The sequence below is a fragment of the Thalassophryne amazonica genome, chromosome 5, assembly GCF_902500255.1.
Source record: "Thalassophryne amazonica chromosome 5, fThaAma1.1, whole genome shotgun sequence".
NCBI classification, from domain to species: Eukaryota; Metazoa; Chordata; class Actinopteri; order Batrachoidiformes; family Batrachoididae; genus Thalassophryne; species Thalassophryne amazonica.
Window position 1 is genome coordinate 10,408,015 of NC_047107.1, and position 14,130 is coordinate 10,422,144.

General features: G+C 47.3%; 1 protein-coding gene across 3 annotated transcripts in view; it reads left to right on the plus strand.

Annotated features, from left to right (window-relative positions):
• LOC117510099 (citron Rho-interacting kinase) overlaps positions 1-14,130 on the plus strand; it is a 582,117-nt gene that overhangs the window by 392,336 nt on the left and 175,651 nt on the right. For all 3 annotated transcript variants that reach the window (XM_034169719.1, XM_034169717.1, XM_034169718.1), the window contains one exon: positions 3,957-4,137. In XM_034169719.1, the coding sequence (XP_034025610.1) occupies positions 3,957-4,137 (181 nt within the window). The remainder of the gene's footprint in view (positions 1-3,956; positions 4,138-14,130) is intronic.

The following is a 14,130-nucleotide window of genomic DNA, read 5'->3' on the forward strand; positions in this document are numbered from 1 at the left end:
TCTAGAGTCACTGGAAGGGCAAATTCTTCATCCTTGTAGGCAGCTACAATGGCTTTACAGGCCTCAGGAACCGTTAAACTAGTTAAACTAGTATTTAGTTGTATAACCACAGTTTTTCATGATTTCTTCACATCTGCAAGGCATTCATTTTGTTGGTTTGGAACCAAGATTTTGCACGTTTACTAGTGTGCTTGGGGTCATTGTCTTGTTGAAACACCCATTTCATGGGCATGTCCTCTTCAGCATAAGGCAACATGACCTCTTCAAGTATTTTGACATATCCAAATGGATCCATGATACCTGGTATGCGATATATAGGCCCAACACCATAGTAGGAGAAACATTCCCATATCATGATGCTTGCACCACCATGCTTCACTGTCTTCACTGTGAACTGTGGCTTGAATTCAGAGTTTGTGGGTTGTCTCACAAACTGTCCTTGGACCCAAAAAGAACAATTTTACTCTCATCAGTCCACAAAATATTCCTCCATTTCTCTTTAGGCCAGTTGATGTGTTCTTTGGCAAATTGTAACCTCTTCTGCACGTCTTTTATTTAACAGAGGGACTTTGCGGGGGATTCTTGCACATAAATTAGCTTCACACAGGCGTCTTCTAACTGTCACAGCACTTACAGGTAACTCCAGACTGTCTTTGATCATCCTGGAGCTGATCAGTGGGTGAGCCTTTGCCATTCTGGTTATTCTTCTATCCATTTTGATGGTTGTTTTCCGTTTTCTTCCACGCGTCTCTGTTTTTTTTGTCCATTTTAAAGCATTGGAGATCATTGTAGATGAACAGCCTGTAATTTTTTGCACCTGCGTATAAGTTTTCCCCTCTCCAATCAACTTTTTAATCAAACTATGCTGTTCTTCTGAACAATGTCTTGAATGTCCCATTTTCCTCAGGCTTTCAAAGAGAAACGCATGTTCAACAGGTGCTGGCTTCATCCTTAAATAGGGGGCACCTGATTCACACCTGTTTGTTCCACAAAATTGATGAACTCACTGACTGAATGCCACACTACTATTATTGTGAACACCCTCTTTGTTGTGTGGGCCGCTGAAGAGGAGGTACTGCTGGCCCACCACCACAAGAGGGCGCCCTGCCTGGAGTGCGGGCTCCAGGCACCAGAGGGCGCTGCCGCCTTACGGGAGCAGCCAGGGTAACAGCTGCCTCCCATCACTGGACACAGCTGTTCCACTCAACACAGAGGTATATCAGCAGAACGGCGTCTCCACCTCAGTGCCGAGATATCGCCTTGAGATTAAGGTAACCTTCTCTGCAAGCATATATTGAAGACTCTGATAAACCTTGTTAAACCTTTTCAGGACAGCTGACTACAGAAAGCTACTTGCTTGGATAAGTACTCACCTTCCTGTTCATTGTGACAAGAGGTGGAGGCGGCTTCTCCCCTCTCCGTCTACTGGGTGCTGTCGCATCCATACCTGTGTGTTTGTGCTCTTTCCCGCCAGCAGTACCGGATCCGACGAGCGGAGGCAGTGGCCACCTGGGAATTCGGGACTTGGCGGTTCCAGTACTTCTGGGGTTCGGTGGCAGAGGAGATCTGGGTGGTTCCGGTTCGACTAGGACGGATGTCTCCTACCTTCGAGCCTGCCCACACGACACCAGCAGATTTCGGCTTACAACTCCAAATTATTAATTGTTGTATTGGTTGTGCTCTTTTCACAACAGTAAAACTTGTTATTCACCTTTCTTCATTGTCCGTTCATTGCGCCCCCTGTTGTGGGTCCGTGTACCTACACTTTCACAACAGGATATCTCGGCCAGCGTCATGGATCCCGAGGGGCGTCAACCGGCTGTTGAATGGCCAATGGAAGAACAGGGCGCGTCGGCGGCTTCGGGAGGGGTAATCGGTGAGTTGCAGCGGATCCTCACCGCTTTCACCACTCGGATCGATTTAATGACCGAGCAGCACGTTCTCCTAAACCGCAGGGTGGAGGCTCTCGCCGCACAAGTGGAAGCGCGCCCTCCAGGCGCCGCTGCGGCTCTCCCTCCCGAGGACCCTGCGCGTGAGAGTGACGTTCCACTGATCGTTCAACGGTCCCTTCCTCCGTCCCCAGAAGCTTACATAAGCCCTCCAGAACCGTACGGAGGCTGTGTGGAGACGTGCGCGGATTTTTTGATGCAATGTTCGCTCGTCTTCGCACAGCGTCCCGTGATGTACGCGACTGACGCTAGCAAAGTAGCTTATGTAATAAACCTGCTTCGCGGGGAGGCACGCGCTTGGGCTACAGCGCTCTGGGAGCAGAACTCACGGCTCCTTCATACATACGATGGGTTTGTGCGGGAGCTCAGAACGGTGTTCGATCATCCCAATAGAGGAGAGACCGCTTCAACCGCGCTACTGTCAATGAGACAGGGGCGTCGGAGCGCAGCTGCCTATGCAGTCGCCTTCCGCATCGCGGCGGCGAGATCCGGCTGGAATAGCACTGCCCTCCGCGCCGCCTTTGTAAACGGACTGTCACTGGTCCTAAAAGAGCACCTGGTGGCGAAGGACGAACCGCGGGACTTAGATGGGCTCATCGATCTAGTTATACGACTCGACAACCGGCTAGAAGAACGCCGTCGGGAACGAGGCGAAGGGCGCGGCCAGGCACGCGTCGTCCCTCTCCCTTCCGGTTCCGACCGAGCTCCGCCCTCCCCACGCTCCTCTGTTCCTGCGCTCCGTGCGCCTACGGCTCCCCCTGCTGACGAAGCTGTGGACACGAGCAGGGCAACATTTAGGGCACCTGGAGCACAAAGGAGGCGGGCCTACGGAGCTTGTTTTGTTTGTGGCTCGAGTGAGCATCTTGCAAACGACTGCCCCGAGCGGTTAAACTCCAAAGCCCGCCCCTAGAGACTGGGCCAGGGGTGGGCCGAAACATTCACGTGGAACACACCCACATTGCCACACGACTCCCAGTCATGATCCTGTATGAGGATTCAACCCTGAAGGCCCCAGCACTGGTGGACACAGGCTCTGAAGGGAATCTGCTAGACAGCAGATGGGCCAGGGAGATAGGGCTCCCTCTGGTGGCTCTTACCTCGCCTGTACAGGTTCGGGCACTAGATGGCTCCCTACTCCCACCGATCACACATAAGACACCTCCAGTAACTCTGGTGGTGTCAGGTAACCACCGGGAGGTGATCGAGTTCTTTGTGACTCAGGCCACCTCCCGTGTGGTTCTGGGTTTTCCCTGGATGCTAAAGCACAATCCCCGGATCAGAATCCTTAAAGTCATCAACCCCGCCGCAGTGAGGCTCCAGCTCCCGGCCTCGCTGCGGATCCATCCAGTTTTTCACGTGTCACGGATCAAGCCCCATCACACCTCACCCCTCTGCACCCCGGGTCCGGCACCACCTCCTGCCCGGATCATCGACGGGGAACCGGCTTGGACTGTGCGCCGGCTCCTCGACGTCCGTCGAATGGGCCGGGGTTTTCAGTATCTGGTGGACTGGGAGGGGTACGGTCCCGAGGAACGCTCCTGGGTGAAGAAGGGCTTCATCCTGGACCCGGCCCTCCTGGCCGACTTCTACCGTCGCCATCCGGACAAGCCCGGTCGTGCGCCAGGAGGCGCCCGTTTCACAACACTCTTTTCTACTTTTTTTTACTAATAGCCCAATTTCATAGCCTTAAGAGTGTGCATATCATGAATGTGTGGATTTGTGAGAATCTACTGAATCTACTGGTATCTTGTTTCCCATGTAACAATAAGAAATATACTCAAAACATGGATTAATCTTTTTAGTCACATAGTACTACTATTATTCTGAACACTACTGTATGTGTGAATGCAGCATAATAACAAAAATAAACAGAATGGAGACTAGACCTGTGGGGACATGCATGCATGCATCCCTGACCTGACCTGTATTGGTTTGAAATAATGCATACATGTAAAGAGACACAGACATTTATTCACCTTGTATTGCATTATTGTTTTTCCCCTTTAGAATGTCACGCTTTGTGCCACCCAAAATGCTCCCCCTGCCTTCCAGCCACATGTGGCATGTCCAGTGACTGCTCCCTGCATGTTTCTGAGGGACTATTTGTGGACAAGAGCAACTCAGTAGGACAGCAGTTCAAAGAAACTATTGGACACGTACACCTGGCAGGATGGATGAAACAACCCAGGTCAGTTACAGACACACAAAGACATCACCACTCAGACGTAGCTGTTTCAGTTTGTTCTGTTTTTGTTTTTCCCCCAGGTCAAGGGGCACCACACTTACGGGCCACTTTATTAGGTACACCTATTCAATCACTTGTTACCACAAATAACTAGTCATCCAATCACATAGCAGCAACTTGATGTATTTAGGCATCTAGATGTGGTGATGATGACTTGCTGAAGTTCAAACCGAGCATCCGAATGGGGAAGAAAGAGGATTTAAGTGACTTTGAAGGTGGCGTGGTTGTTGGTGTCAGATGGGCTAACCTGAGTATTTCAGAAACTGCTGATCTACTGGGATTTTCATGCACAACCATCTCTAGGGTTTACAGATAATCATCCAAAAAAGAGAAGATATCCAGTGAGCTGCAGTTATGTGGATGAAAATGGCTTGTTGATGTCAGAGGAGAATGCACAGACTGGTTGAATGGCTGACTGTGACGCCATCATGTCAATATGGACCAACATCTCTGAGGAGTATTTCCAACACTTTGTTGATGACGAATTATGGCAGTTCTGAAGGCAAAATGGGGTCCAACACACAGCCACTCAATGGCTATGGTGGTCACTACAGTGGAAAACTGTTTAATGGCCATTTTCTTGGATATGAATGGATTTTAATGGTATAACAGCATATCAACCACTACGGTGAACAGTTCTGTCATCCCATTACACTGCCACCTACTGGTCAGTGCACAACTCTAAGATGAAGCTGTAAAGCGCTGACATTGTTCATCAAGAGCTATATTTAACGTTCAGTTCATCCTAGTACAGTACCTTGGTTATTCTTGAAAAATACATATCTGCAGTGAGGTTTTATGTAATAGATCAACAGATTTATGTTATTAGAATATAACTTACAATTTCTGTGACAAAACAAAAACAACTGTGCAGGTTAGTCTCAGTTGTCTATTTTGTAGAGCTCAAACGCTGCATGTGACAGAAAGGCCCCCATGATCGTTACGTAAACGGTGTCTGACTCAAGTGAGGATGATGCTCACAGCCAGCAACGATGATGAATGGCTGCCACAAAAAGACGGCCTGACAAAGGCAGCAGTCGTCAGAGTGGAGCTGATGATGCGCCACCCAACACAGCTCAAGGACCAAAATAAATAAATCATTCAGTCACTCATTTCCTGCCACTTATCTGGGTCATGGATGCAAATCAAATAAAACAAATTTGGAAAACAAAAGGCATCCAGTTTGAGGCAGATTACTGACCAAAACAAAACCTGCAACCAGATGACATGAAGGTGCATGCACATGAAAACCAAGAACATCTGCAGGCAGTGCCTTTGAGCTACATCCTGGATGCTTGGCCAGTTTTCACAGACTGAGTGGATGAGCTGAGGCACAAGTCTGAAACTGCAGAAACCAGGACTATTTACTGCTAAATACTTTTGACTTTAATGGAAAGAGAGACTTTGCAGTGAAGGAAGGAAGGAAGGAGATGAGGAGTTATATGTGAGGTGTTGAGTGAGGGAGGTGGAGACAGAGTGAAGAATCTGAGGATTGAGGAGTATTCAGCATTTCTGCACTGCACTGAGGAACAATTTGATCAAATAAAATATGAGAACACATCATTAAAAATGCACTTTATTTTATACTTTTTACATAATGTGAAAACTAACTCAGCCACATGGGGTGTACAGCCAGTACATTTTGAGTGCTGGTCCCAAGCCCGGATAAATGAGGAGGGTTGTGTCAGGAAGGGCATCCGGCGTAAAACAAGCCAACCCAACTATGCAGACTAAGAATCGAATATCCATACCGGATTGGTCGCGGCCCAGGTTAACAATGTCCGCCATCGGTGCTGTTGCCCAACAGGGTGCTGGTGGAAATTGGGCTACTGCTGGGCAAATATGATGAAGAAGAGGAGGAGAATGTTTCTACAAACAGCGGGAGAAGAGGAAAACTAGAAGGGTGGAAATGAGAGTGGGGACTTTGAATGTTGGTAGTATGACCGGTAAAGGGAGAGACTGGCTGATATGATGGAGAGGAGAAAGGTAGACATATTGTGTGTGCAAGAGACCAAGTGGAAGGGAAGTAAGAGCAGGAGCATCGGCGGTGGGTACAAGTTGTTGTACCATAGTGAGGACAGGAAGAGAAATGGTGTTGGGGTCATTTTAAAGGAAGAGTATGTTAATAGTGTGTTGGAGGTTAAGCGAGTGTCTGACAGGGTGATGAGTGTGAAGTTGGAAATTGACGGGGTGATGATGAATATCATCAGTGCATATGCCCCACAGGTAGGTTGTGAGATGAAGGAGAAAGAAGATTTCTGGAGTGTGTTAGATGACGTGGTGGTGAGTGTGCCCAAGCATGAAAGAGTGGTGATAGGAGCAGACTTCAATGGGCATGTTGGTGAAGGGAACAGAGCTGATGAGGAAGTAATGGGTAGATATGGTATCAAGGATAGGAATGGGGAAGGACAGATGGTAGTTGATTTTGCAAAAAAGATGAAAATAGCTGTGGTGAATACCTACTTTAAGAAAAGGGAGGAGCACAGTGAGAGTGGAGGAAGGTGCACACAGGTGGACTACGATCTTTATAGGAGATGCAAGCTAAAAGAAATCACAGACTGTAAGGTGGTAGCAGGAGAGAGTGTCAGACAGCATAGGATGGTTGTTTGTAGGATGACTTTAGAGGTAAAGAAGAAGAAGAGAGTGAGAGCTCAACAAAGGATCAGATGGTGGAAGCTGAAGGAGGAAGACTGTTGTGTGAAATTTAGGGAGCAGGTGAGAGAAGCACTAGTTGGAAGGGAAGCAATTTTGGACAACTGGAAAAGTACTGCAGATGTGGTGAGGGAGACAGCTAGGGCAGTACTGGGTATGACATCTGGACAGTGGAAGGAAGACAAGGAGACTTGGTGGTGAAGAGGTCCAGGAAAGCATAAGGAGAAAGAGGTTGGCGAAAAAGTTTGGGATAGTCGGAGAGATGAAGAAAATAGACAGGAGTACAAGGAGATGCGGCGTAGGGTGAAAATTGGCAAAAGCAAAGGAAAAGGCATATTGCGAGCTGTACAAGAAGTTGAATAGTAAGGAAGGAGCAAAGGACTTGTACCGATTGGCCAGACAAAGGGACAGAGCTGGAGGTTATCGAAAGCAAACGTGGCACCAGTCTTCTCTCTTTCAACATCCATAAATGTGTGAATGTTTTGTTATCTCATCAGTGTTTATTTTAGTGTTTCCAGTCACTCCTGCCAGATTGCTGCTCGTCTTGTTGCTCTGCTGTCAAACCTTCCCACTTTGCTTCAGTCCCCCTTTAGGGCTGATACAATTTCATTTTTGTTTTTTGTTTTTTCTTTCCATCAGAACAGTTGTTGTAAATCACACTGCAGAGAAATTCTTGATTTCTATCATCCTTTCCACGCGGGACTGACACTCATAAAAACAAAATTTTGGGCAATTTATTAGAAATAATCTGTGCACTTCACCCCAAAATCCAGCACTGTAAAAACTGTGTAGTGTACTTGAGCACGGATCATCAACCTCTGCCCTGGTCCCCTTGAAAGGCAGTCTGGAGTACGGTTCATACGTACTGGGATGGTATGAAAGCAGACTTTTTCAAAATAACGAAGTGGACTGCTATGTGAGGTGGGATAAATTACAATGTGACACGTTTGTTCAAACATGGCAGCAACAAAATTCTTCCCCGATGAAAGCACTTACAATTGGATGTTACAAACAACAGTCTGGAAATTTTTGTAGTAATTCATGAGTACTTACACATGCACATGTGTACATAGGTTCACAAGAACAGTCACATAATCCAGAGGTGGGTAACTCCTCCTGCATATTTCTTACATCCACCCACTAAACCTGCTGATTCTGATTAGTTAAATCTTCAGGCAGGTGAACGAGTTTGAAGTGCACTACCCGCTAGAAACACTACCCGGTAGGAATTTTACTCACTGAAGCTGGAATTACCCACTTTTGGTGCAATCAGCACATGGGCATCATAGTGGATTAGCACTAGAAGTCCCACAACCCAGCTATTTGGCTTTTCTACCTTCTATGCCCAAAGGGAAGCTAAAAACCCCCAGGCACAAGTATGTCTGCGACTCACGCAATAGCACAAACGTCGTCGTGACGATCCCACCCACTGTGATCCCAGCTGAACGCTGGGCTGTGTTCCACCGCCTTCCACGTGCTCTGTGCTGGACGCTGCATATATAAAATAATTATGTTGTAGCAGATTAATCATGTTCTCTGCAAGTTGCCTGTTGAAAACAGCTCTAATCGCTTCCTGAATCACAGATGACCACTCCAGCAGCACCGTTCTCACATGCACATGTAGTGAATGAGCTGGAGAAAGTATTTGGAGCCATCTAAAAAGGTAATTATTTGTCATGTTTACATTATCATGGCTTGGTAAAACAGTTGTGTGTTCTTTCCTTCTACTGTGTGCAGCTGCTAAAGTATGTTTATGATAGCTTTAACATCTCCTTACAATCATTCAGACAAACTGCACTCTGATGCGATCCACTGAAGCAACCACTCGCTCTGTTCACTTCTTTACTCCATTTGACGAGCTGCACATTATGTTGGTGAGCAGATTGCATCACGTATCACGACTTTCTGCGCAAAGGATTTTTTGAACATTTCAAAATTCTCTTTGCACAATTGCACGTGCCAGCACCCCTCTCACATTCAGTCTGCACCCGTTAAAGATGAGTTTACTCTCCGTCATGACACAGGGCATGCAAGTACATGAATCAGTGTCAGTGCACCTTAAGAAAATCCCGGGACTTCTAGTGTTAGTGGTTAGCACTGTTGTCTTGTTGCAGTCAAGAAATGAGAATTGTCCTCCATTCCGTTGTCGCAGCTCCAAATGCTGCGCTCTCTTTCCAAACCTTGTAATACAGACAATAAACTACAATCGACTAAAACATTTTTTTTTTTACTCCCAAAATGAGACATCCTGCATTCTTTATGAATGCCATAGGTATTAAAGGCACTGCGCTGCGGTGGTTTGAATCATATTTATCTAATAGATTACAATTTGTTCATGTAAATGGGGAATCTTCTTCACAGACTAAAGTTAATTATGGAGTTCCACAAGGTTCTGTGCTAGGACCAATTTTATTCACTTTATACATGTTTCCCTTAGGCAGTATTATTAGACGGCATTGCTTAAATTTTCATTGTTACGCAGATGATACCCAGCTTTATCTATCCATGAAGCCAGAGGACACACACCAATTAGCTAAATTGCAGGATTGTCTTATAGACATAAAGACATGGATGACCTCTAATTTCCTGCTTTTAAACTCAGATAAAACTGAAGTTATTGTACTTGGCCCCACAAATCTTAGAAACATGGTGTCTAACCAGATCCTTACTCTGGATGGCATTACCCTGACCTCTAGTAATACTGTGAGAAATCTTGGAGTCATTTTTGATCAGGATATGTCATTCAATGCGCATATTAAACAAATATGTAGGACTGCTTTTTTGCATTTGCACAATATCTCTAAAATTAGAAAGGTCTTGTCTCAGAGTGATGCTGAAAAACTAATTCATGCATTTATTTTCTCTAGGCTGGACTATTGTAATTCATTATTATCAGGTTGTCCTAAAAGTTCCCTGAAAAGCCTTCAGTTAATTCAAAATGCTGCAGCTAGAGTGCTAACAGTAGAATGGGAGGCAGAGCCTTCAGCTTTCAGGCTCCACTCCTGTGGAACCAGCTCCCAATTCAGATCAGGGAGACAGACACCCTCTCTACTTTTAAGATTAGGCTTAAAACGTTCCTTTTTGCTAAAGCTTATAGTTAGGGCTGGATCAGGTGACCCTGAACCATCCCTTAGTTATGCTGCTATAGACTTAAACTGCTGGTGGGTTCCCATGATGCACTGAGTGTTTCTTTCTCTTTTTGCTCTGTATGCACCACTCTGCATTTAATCATTAGTGATTGATCTCTGCTCCCCTCCACAGCATGTATTTTTCCTGGTTCTCTCCCTCAGCCCCAACCAGTCCCAGCAGAAGACTGCCCCTCCCTGAGTCTGGTTCTGCTGGAGGTTTCTTCCTGTTAAAAGGGAGTTTTTCCTTCCCACTGTCGCCAAGTGCTTGCTCACAGGGGGTTGTTTTGACCGTTGGGGTTTTTCCGTATTTATTGTATGGCCTTGCCTTACAATATAAAGCGCCTTGGGGCAACTGTTTGTTGTGATTTGGCGCTATATAAATAAAATTGATTTGAAATTAATTTGAATTACATCCTGACGTGCAGCACAGCTGCAAGAGCTCAGCTCAGATGTATGGAAAGACATTAATGCCAATAATGTCTGAAATGAAATGCTTCAGACAAAAACTACAGATTTTGTTTATTTCTATTTATGTCCAGAGATCAAGGATCCACCATGTAGAGTTTATTATGTCCAGAGTTTAAGCATCCAGTGACCAATTTCACATTTATTTACTTTAAGACTCATTAATGTTATGTGCAGACGCAGGTTGAGGAGCGGACCAACGTCTGACCAAACCCAGCGCTAAATAACCAGAAAGCGGTTCCACAAACAAAACGATTTTATTTCCCCTCCAGTGCAATAATTAGTGTACAACATAAATATTGGGTTTGTCTGGCGGAGTGAAGGACGGCGCGCTCTCCAGCGCCCAAAAGGGTCGAAGCCTCGGCGTTTCTGGACTCAGATTCACCGCCAAACACCCCCCAGGTGGACATGACAAACTGACTCTCTGATGTGTGCTGACAGCATGTGTCCCTCACCCATCCTCCTTCACAGGCACGATGTGTCAAACCCTGGCGCGGTCCTCAGCGTCTCACAAACGAACGTCACAAGGTCGAGTTCCCGGCAATTCTGCTTGAACCACTCATGGCTTAAATGCAGAACGCCATCTCATTATCTGCTTCAGCTGAAAGTCTTTAAGTTTACACATGAGCATCATCCACAGCTGCAGCTAATAATGCTGATGAGGGTGAAGGACTCTTCTGCCAGCACCGTCTCCACAGACAAAAACCAGTTTGCATACCACCTGGAGAGCAAAGAAAAGAAAACAACACAAAAACATCCAGCCAAACCCCCCAACACACAACAGTACCCCCCCATCAACGCGAAGCCTCCCGGCGACCGAACAGACCAGGCCCGAGAACAACACCTCCCTCCGGGGTCCATGACAGAAAGAAGACGGCAGGGCAGGGCACCGCGGCAGGAAGGCCGGCTGGCATCAACAAAAACCCCAAACAAGTCCCATATACAACCCAACATAGAAGAAAAACACAAAACCCACCCAAACCCTCCCAGGGGACCGTCCCATCCAACCCCGGGAAGAAAAGAAAAACTCCCAAATGCAATAACCCAACACAGCCCCAACAACACAATACAAACATAAATTCACAAAGAAAAATACCCCCCCCCCCAGAACGATATGCAGAGCCCCCCCCCCCAAAAGACCTTTACCGCCAGTTCCAGGAGAGAACAACCAAAACCGGAATCCTACAGAGGTCCCCAGGTTTACACGGAGGAACAGCGCCCCCCAGAGGACCGTACCATCAACCCCAGGAGGTACCCTCCCCACAACCCAGGAACCCCAGACCCGGCCACACTTGGTTAATCGGCCCCACAATCAATTCCCCCCCAGAGGACCGTCCCATCGACCCTGGAGGTGGAACCTGGAAGGAAACATAACACAAAAATCCAACCCCCGGCGGACTTCATTTAAACACCCCGGGGGCAAAATAAAACAACTGGCAAACCCTGTTACCCCCCCCAGCACCCCGAAAGACCCCAGATCAGTCCCAGAGCCTATCGTTAGCCCTATTTTGGCGAACGGCACAAAACTACTAAGCTGGGGAAGGAAACAGGAAAAACTAACCCGGTCCCATCCCCGAAGCGCAGCGGAAAACCGGAAAGACGTCCGGTGCCCCAACCCGACCATACCACCAGCCTATCGGGAGGGGTGGAACTACCGAATTGGCGAACAGCAACAGATCGGCCGACCATTCCGACTGAGGTATGTTCCCGCTGCACCACACCCCGGTAACACCAATGACGAACGGTCAAAGGCCCACCGGGGCTGGAGTGGAACCGGGCCCTAACCAAACCCAAAAAAACGCCCCTGACAACCCCCCCCCTTGGTGCAGAGGTCTTATGAGAAACACTCAGCGTGACCAACCTGCACCACCCCACAACCCAAAAGACAAAACGGTCTCAGAGCAAAGTGAGGTTGGGGTTAGGGAAGCAGGGAAATAAAAAACAACAAAACAAAATGACCCAATCCTCAAACAGAAAATACCTAAGTCCAAATAATGAAAACAAACGATTACCTGAGTCCAGACGAGCTCCGAACTGCCAGTCGTTCACTCCTCCAGAAGCACCTCTAAATTCCCAAACAATTTATAACCCCTTACAAAAAAAACAAAAATAGCCCAAATAACTAAACAACCAAAGGTTTTTTTTTTTTGTGTCCATTTTTATGCCTGTCCCAGAACATCTGGAGATACGTCATCACTATCTTTCTTGACGCTTATGTGACCGGGGCAATATGGCGGCTTCAGCTCGTCCGAGCTGCATGGGCTCATCCGCAAGAGGAGCCAGAAGTCCCGTCGGAGAAGTCTCAGTGGGGCGAAGAAGAGGCAGCCCAGAGCTGTGTCGGGGAAAGCCCCGAGACGAAAAAACCCGCTCTGATGTCCGTCCTCTCTCGCGTCCACGCTCCTTTATCCGATCATCTAGATGAATAACCAAAGATATTAGTTCATCTAAATCTTTTGGTTCGTCACGGACTGCTAGCTCGTCTTTTAATGGATCGTTCAAACCATCTACAAACACTCCTCTTAAAGCTGCGGCAATCCAACTGGACTGAGCAGAAAAAATTCGGAAATCCACGGAATAATCCGCCGCACTCCGCCTCCCCTGCCTGAGATTCAGCAACCGTTGGGCAACGGTATTTGTTTTCACCGGATGGTCAAAAACCAAGCGGAACTCCCGGGAGAAATCCTTAAAGGATCCTAACAATGGAGAGTTATTACTCCACAACGCAGTGACCCAAGCTAAAGCGTCACCTCGGAGAAAATTTGTCACATATGAGACACAACTACCATCAGAAGAGAAGGAAGCCAGTCACTGAGCAAAAACCAGAGAACATTGCATCAAAAACGGAGCACAGGCTTCAACGATTCCCGCATAAGGCTCCGGATGACAAATGATTGGTTCGGAAGCCGAATCTCTGGGTGACGGAGTTATCTGCACCGGTATCGATCGTGCCGCAGCTGGAGCAGCAGGAAGCGGAACGGCTTGCGCTGCAAGCTCCGTAACGCGGGCATCTGTTTGTTTAATTTGCTTTGCGAGATGCTGTAATTGCTCCCATATTTTCTCTGTGTTCTTGAACTCTTTCGGCAAATGGAACCACTTCTGCCGCTGGGTCCATTTTGGAATCGCCGGGAACTACTGTTACTGTTATGTGCAGACGCAGGTTGAGGAGCGGACCAACATCTGACCGAACCCAGCGCTAAATAACCAGAAAGCGGTTCCACAAACAAAACGATTTTATTTCCCCTCCAGTGCAATAATTAGTGTACAACATAAATATTGGGTTTGTCTGGCGGAGTGAAGGACGGCACGCTCTCCAGCGCCCAAAAGGATCGAAGCCTCTGCGTTTCTGGACTCAGATTCACCGCCAAACACCCCCCAGGTGGACACGACAAACTGACTCTCTGATGTGTGCTGACAGCATGTGTCCCTCACCCGTCCTCCTTCACAGGCACGATGTGTCAAACCCTGGCGCGGTCCTCAGCGTCTCACAAACGAACGTCACAAGGTCGAGTTCCCGGCAATTCTGCTTGAACCACTCATGACTTAAATGCAGAATGCCATCTCATTATCTGCTTCAGCTGAAAGTCTTTAAGTTTACACGTGAACATCATCCACAGGTGCAGCTAATAATGCTGATGAGGGTGAAGGACTCTTCTGCCAGCACCGTCTCCACAGACAAAAACCAGTTTGCATA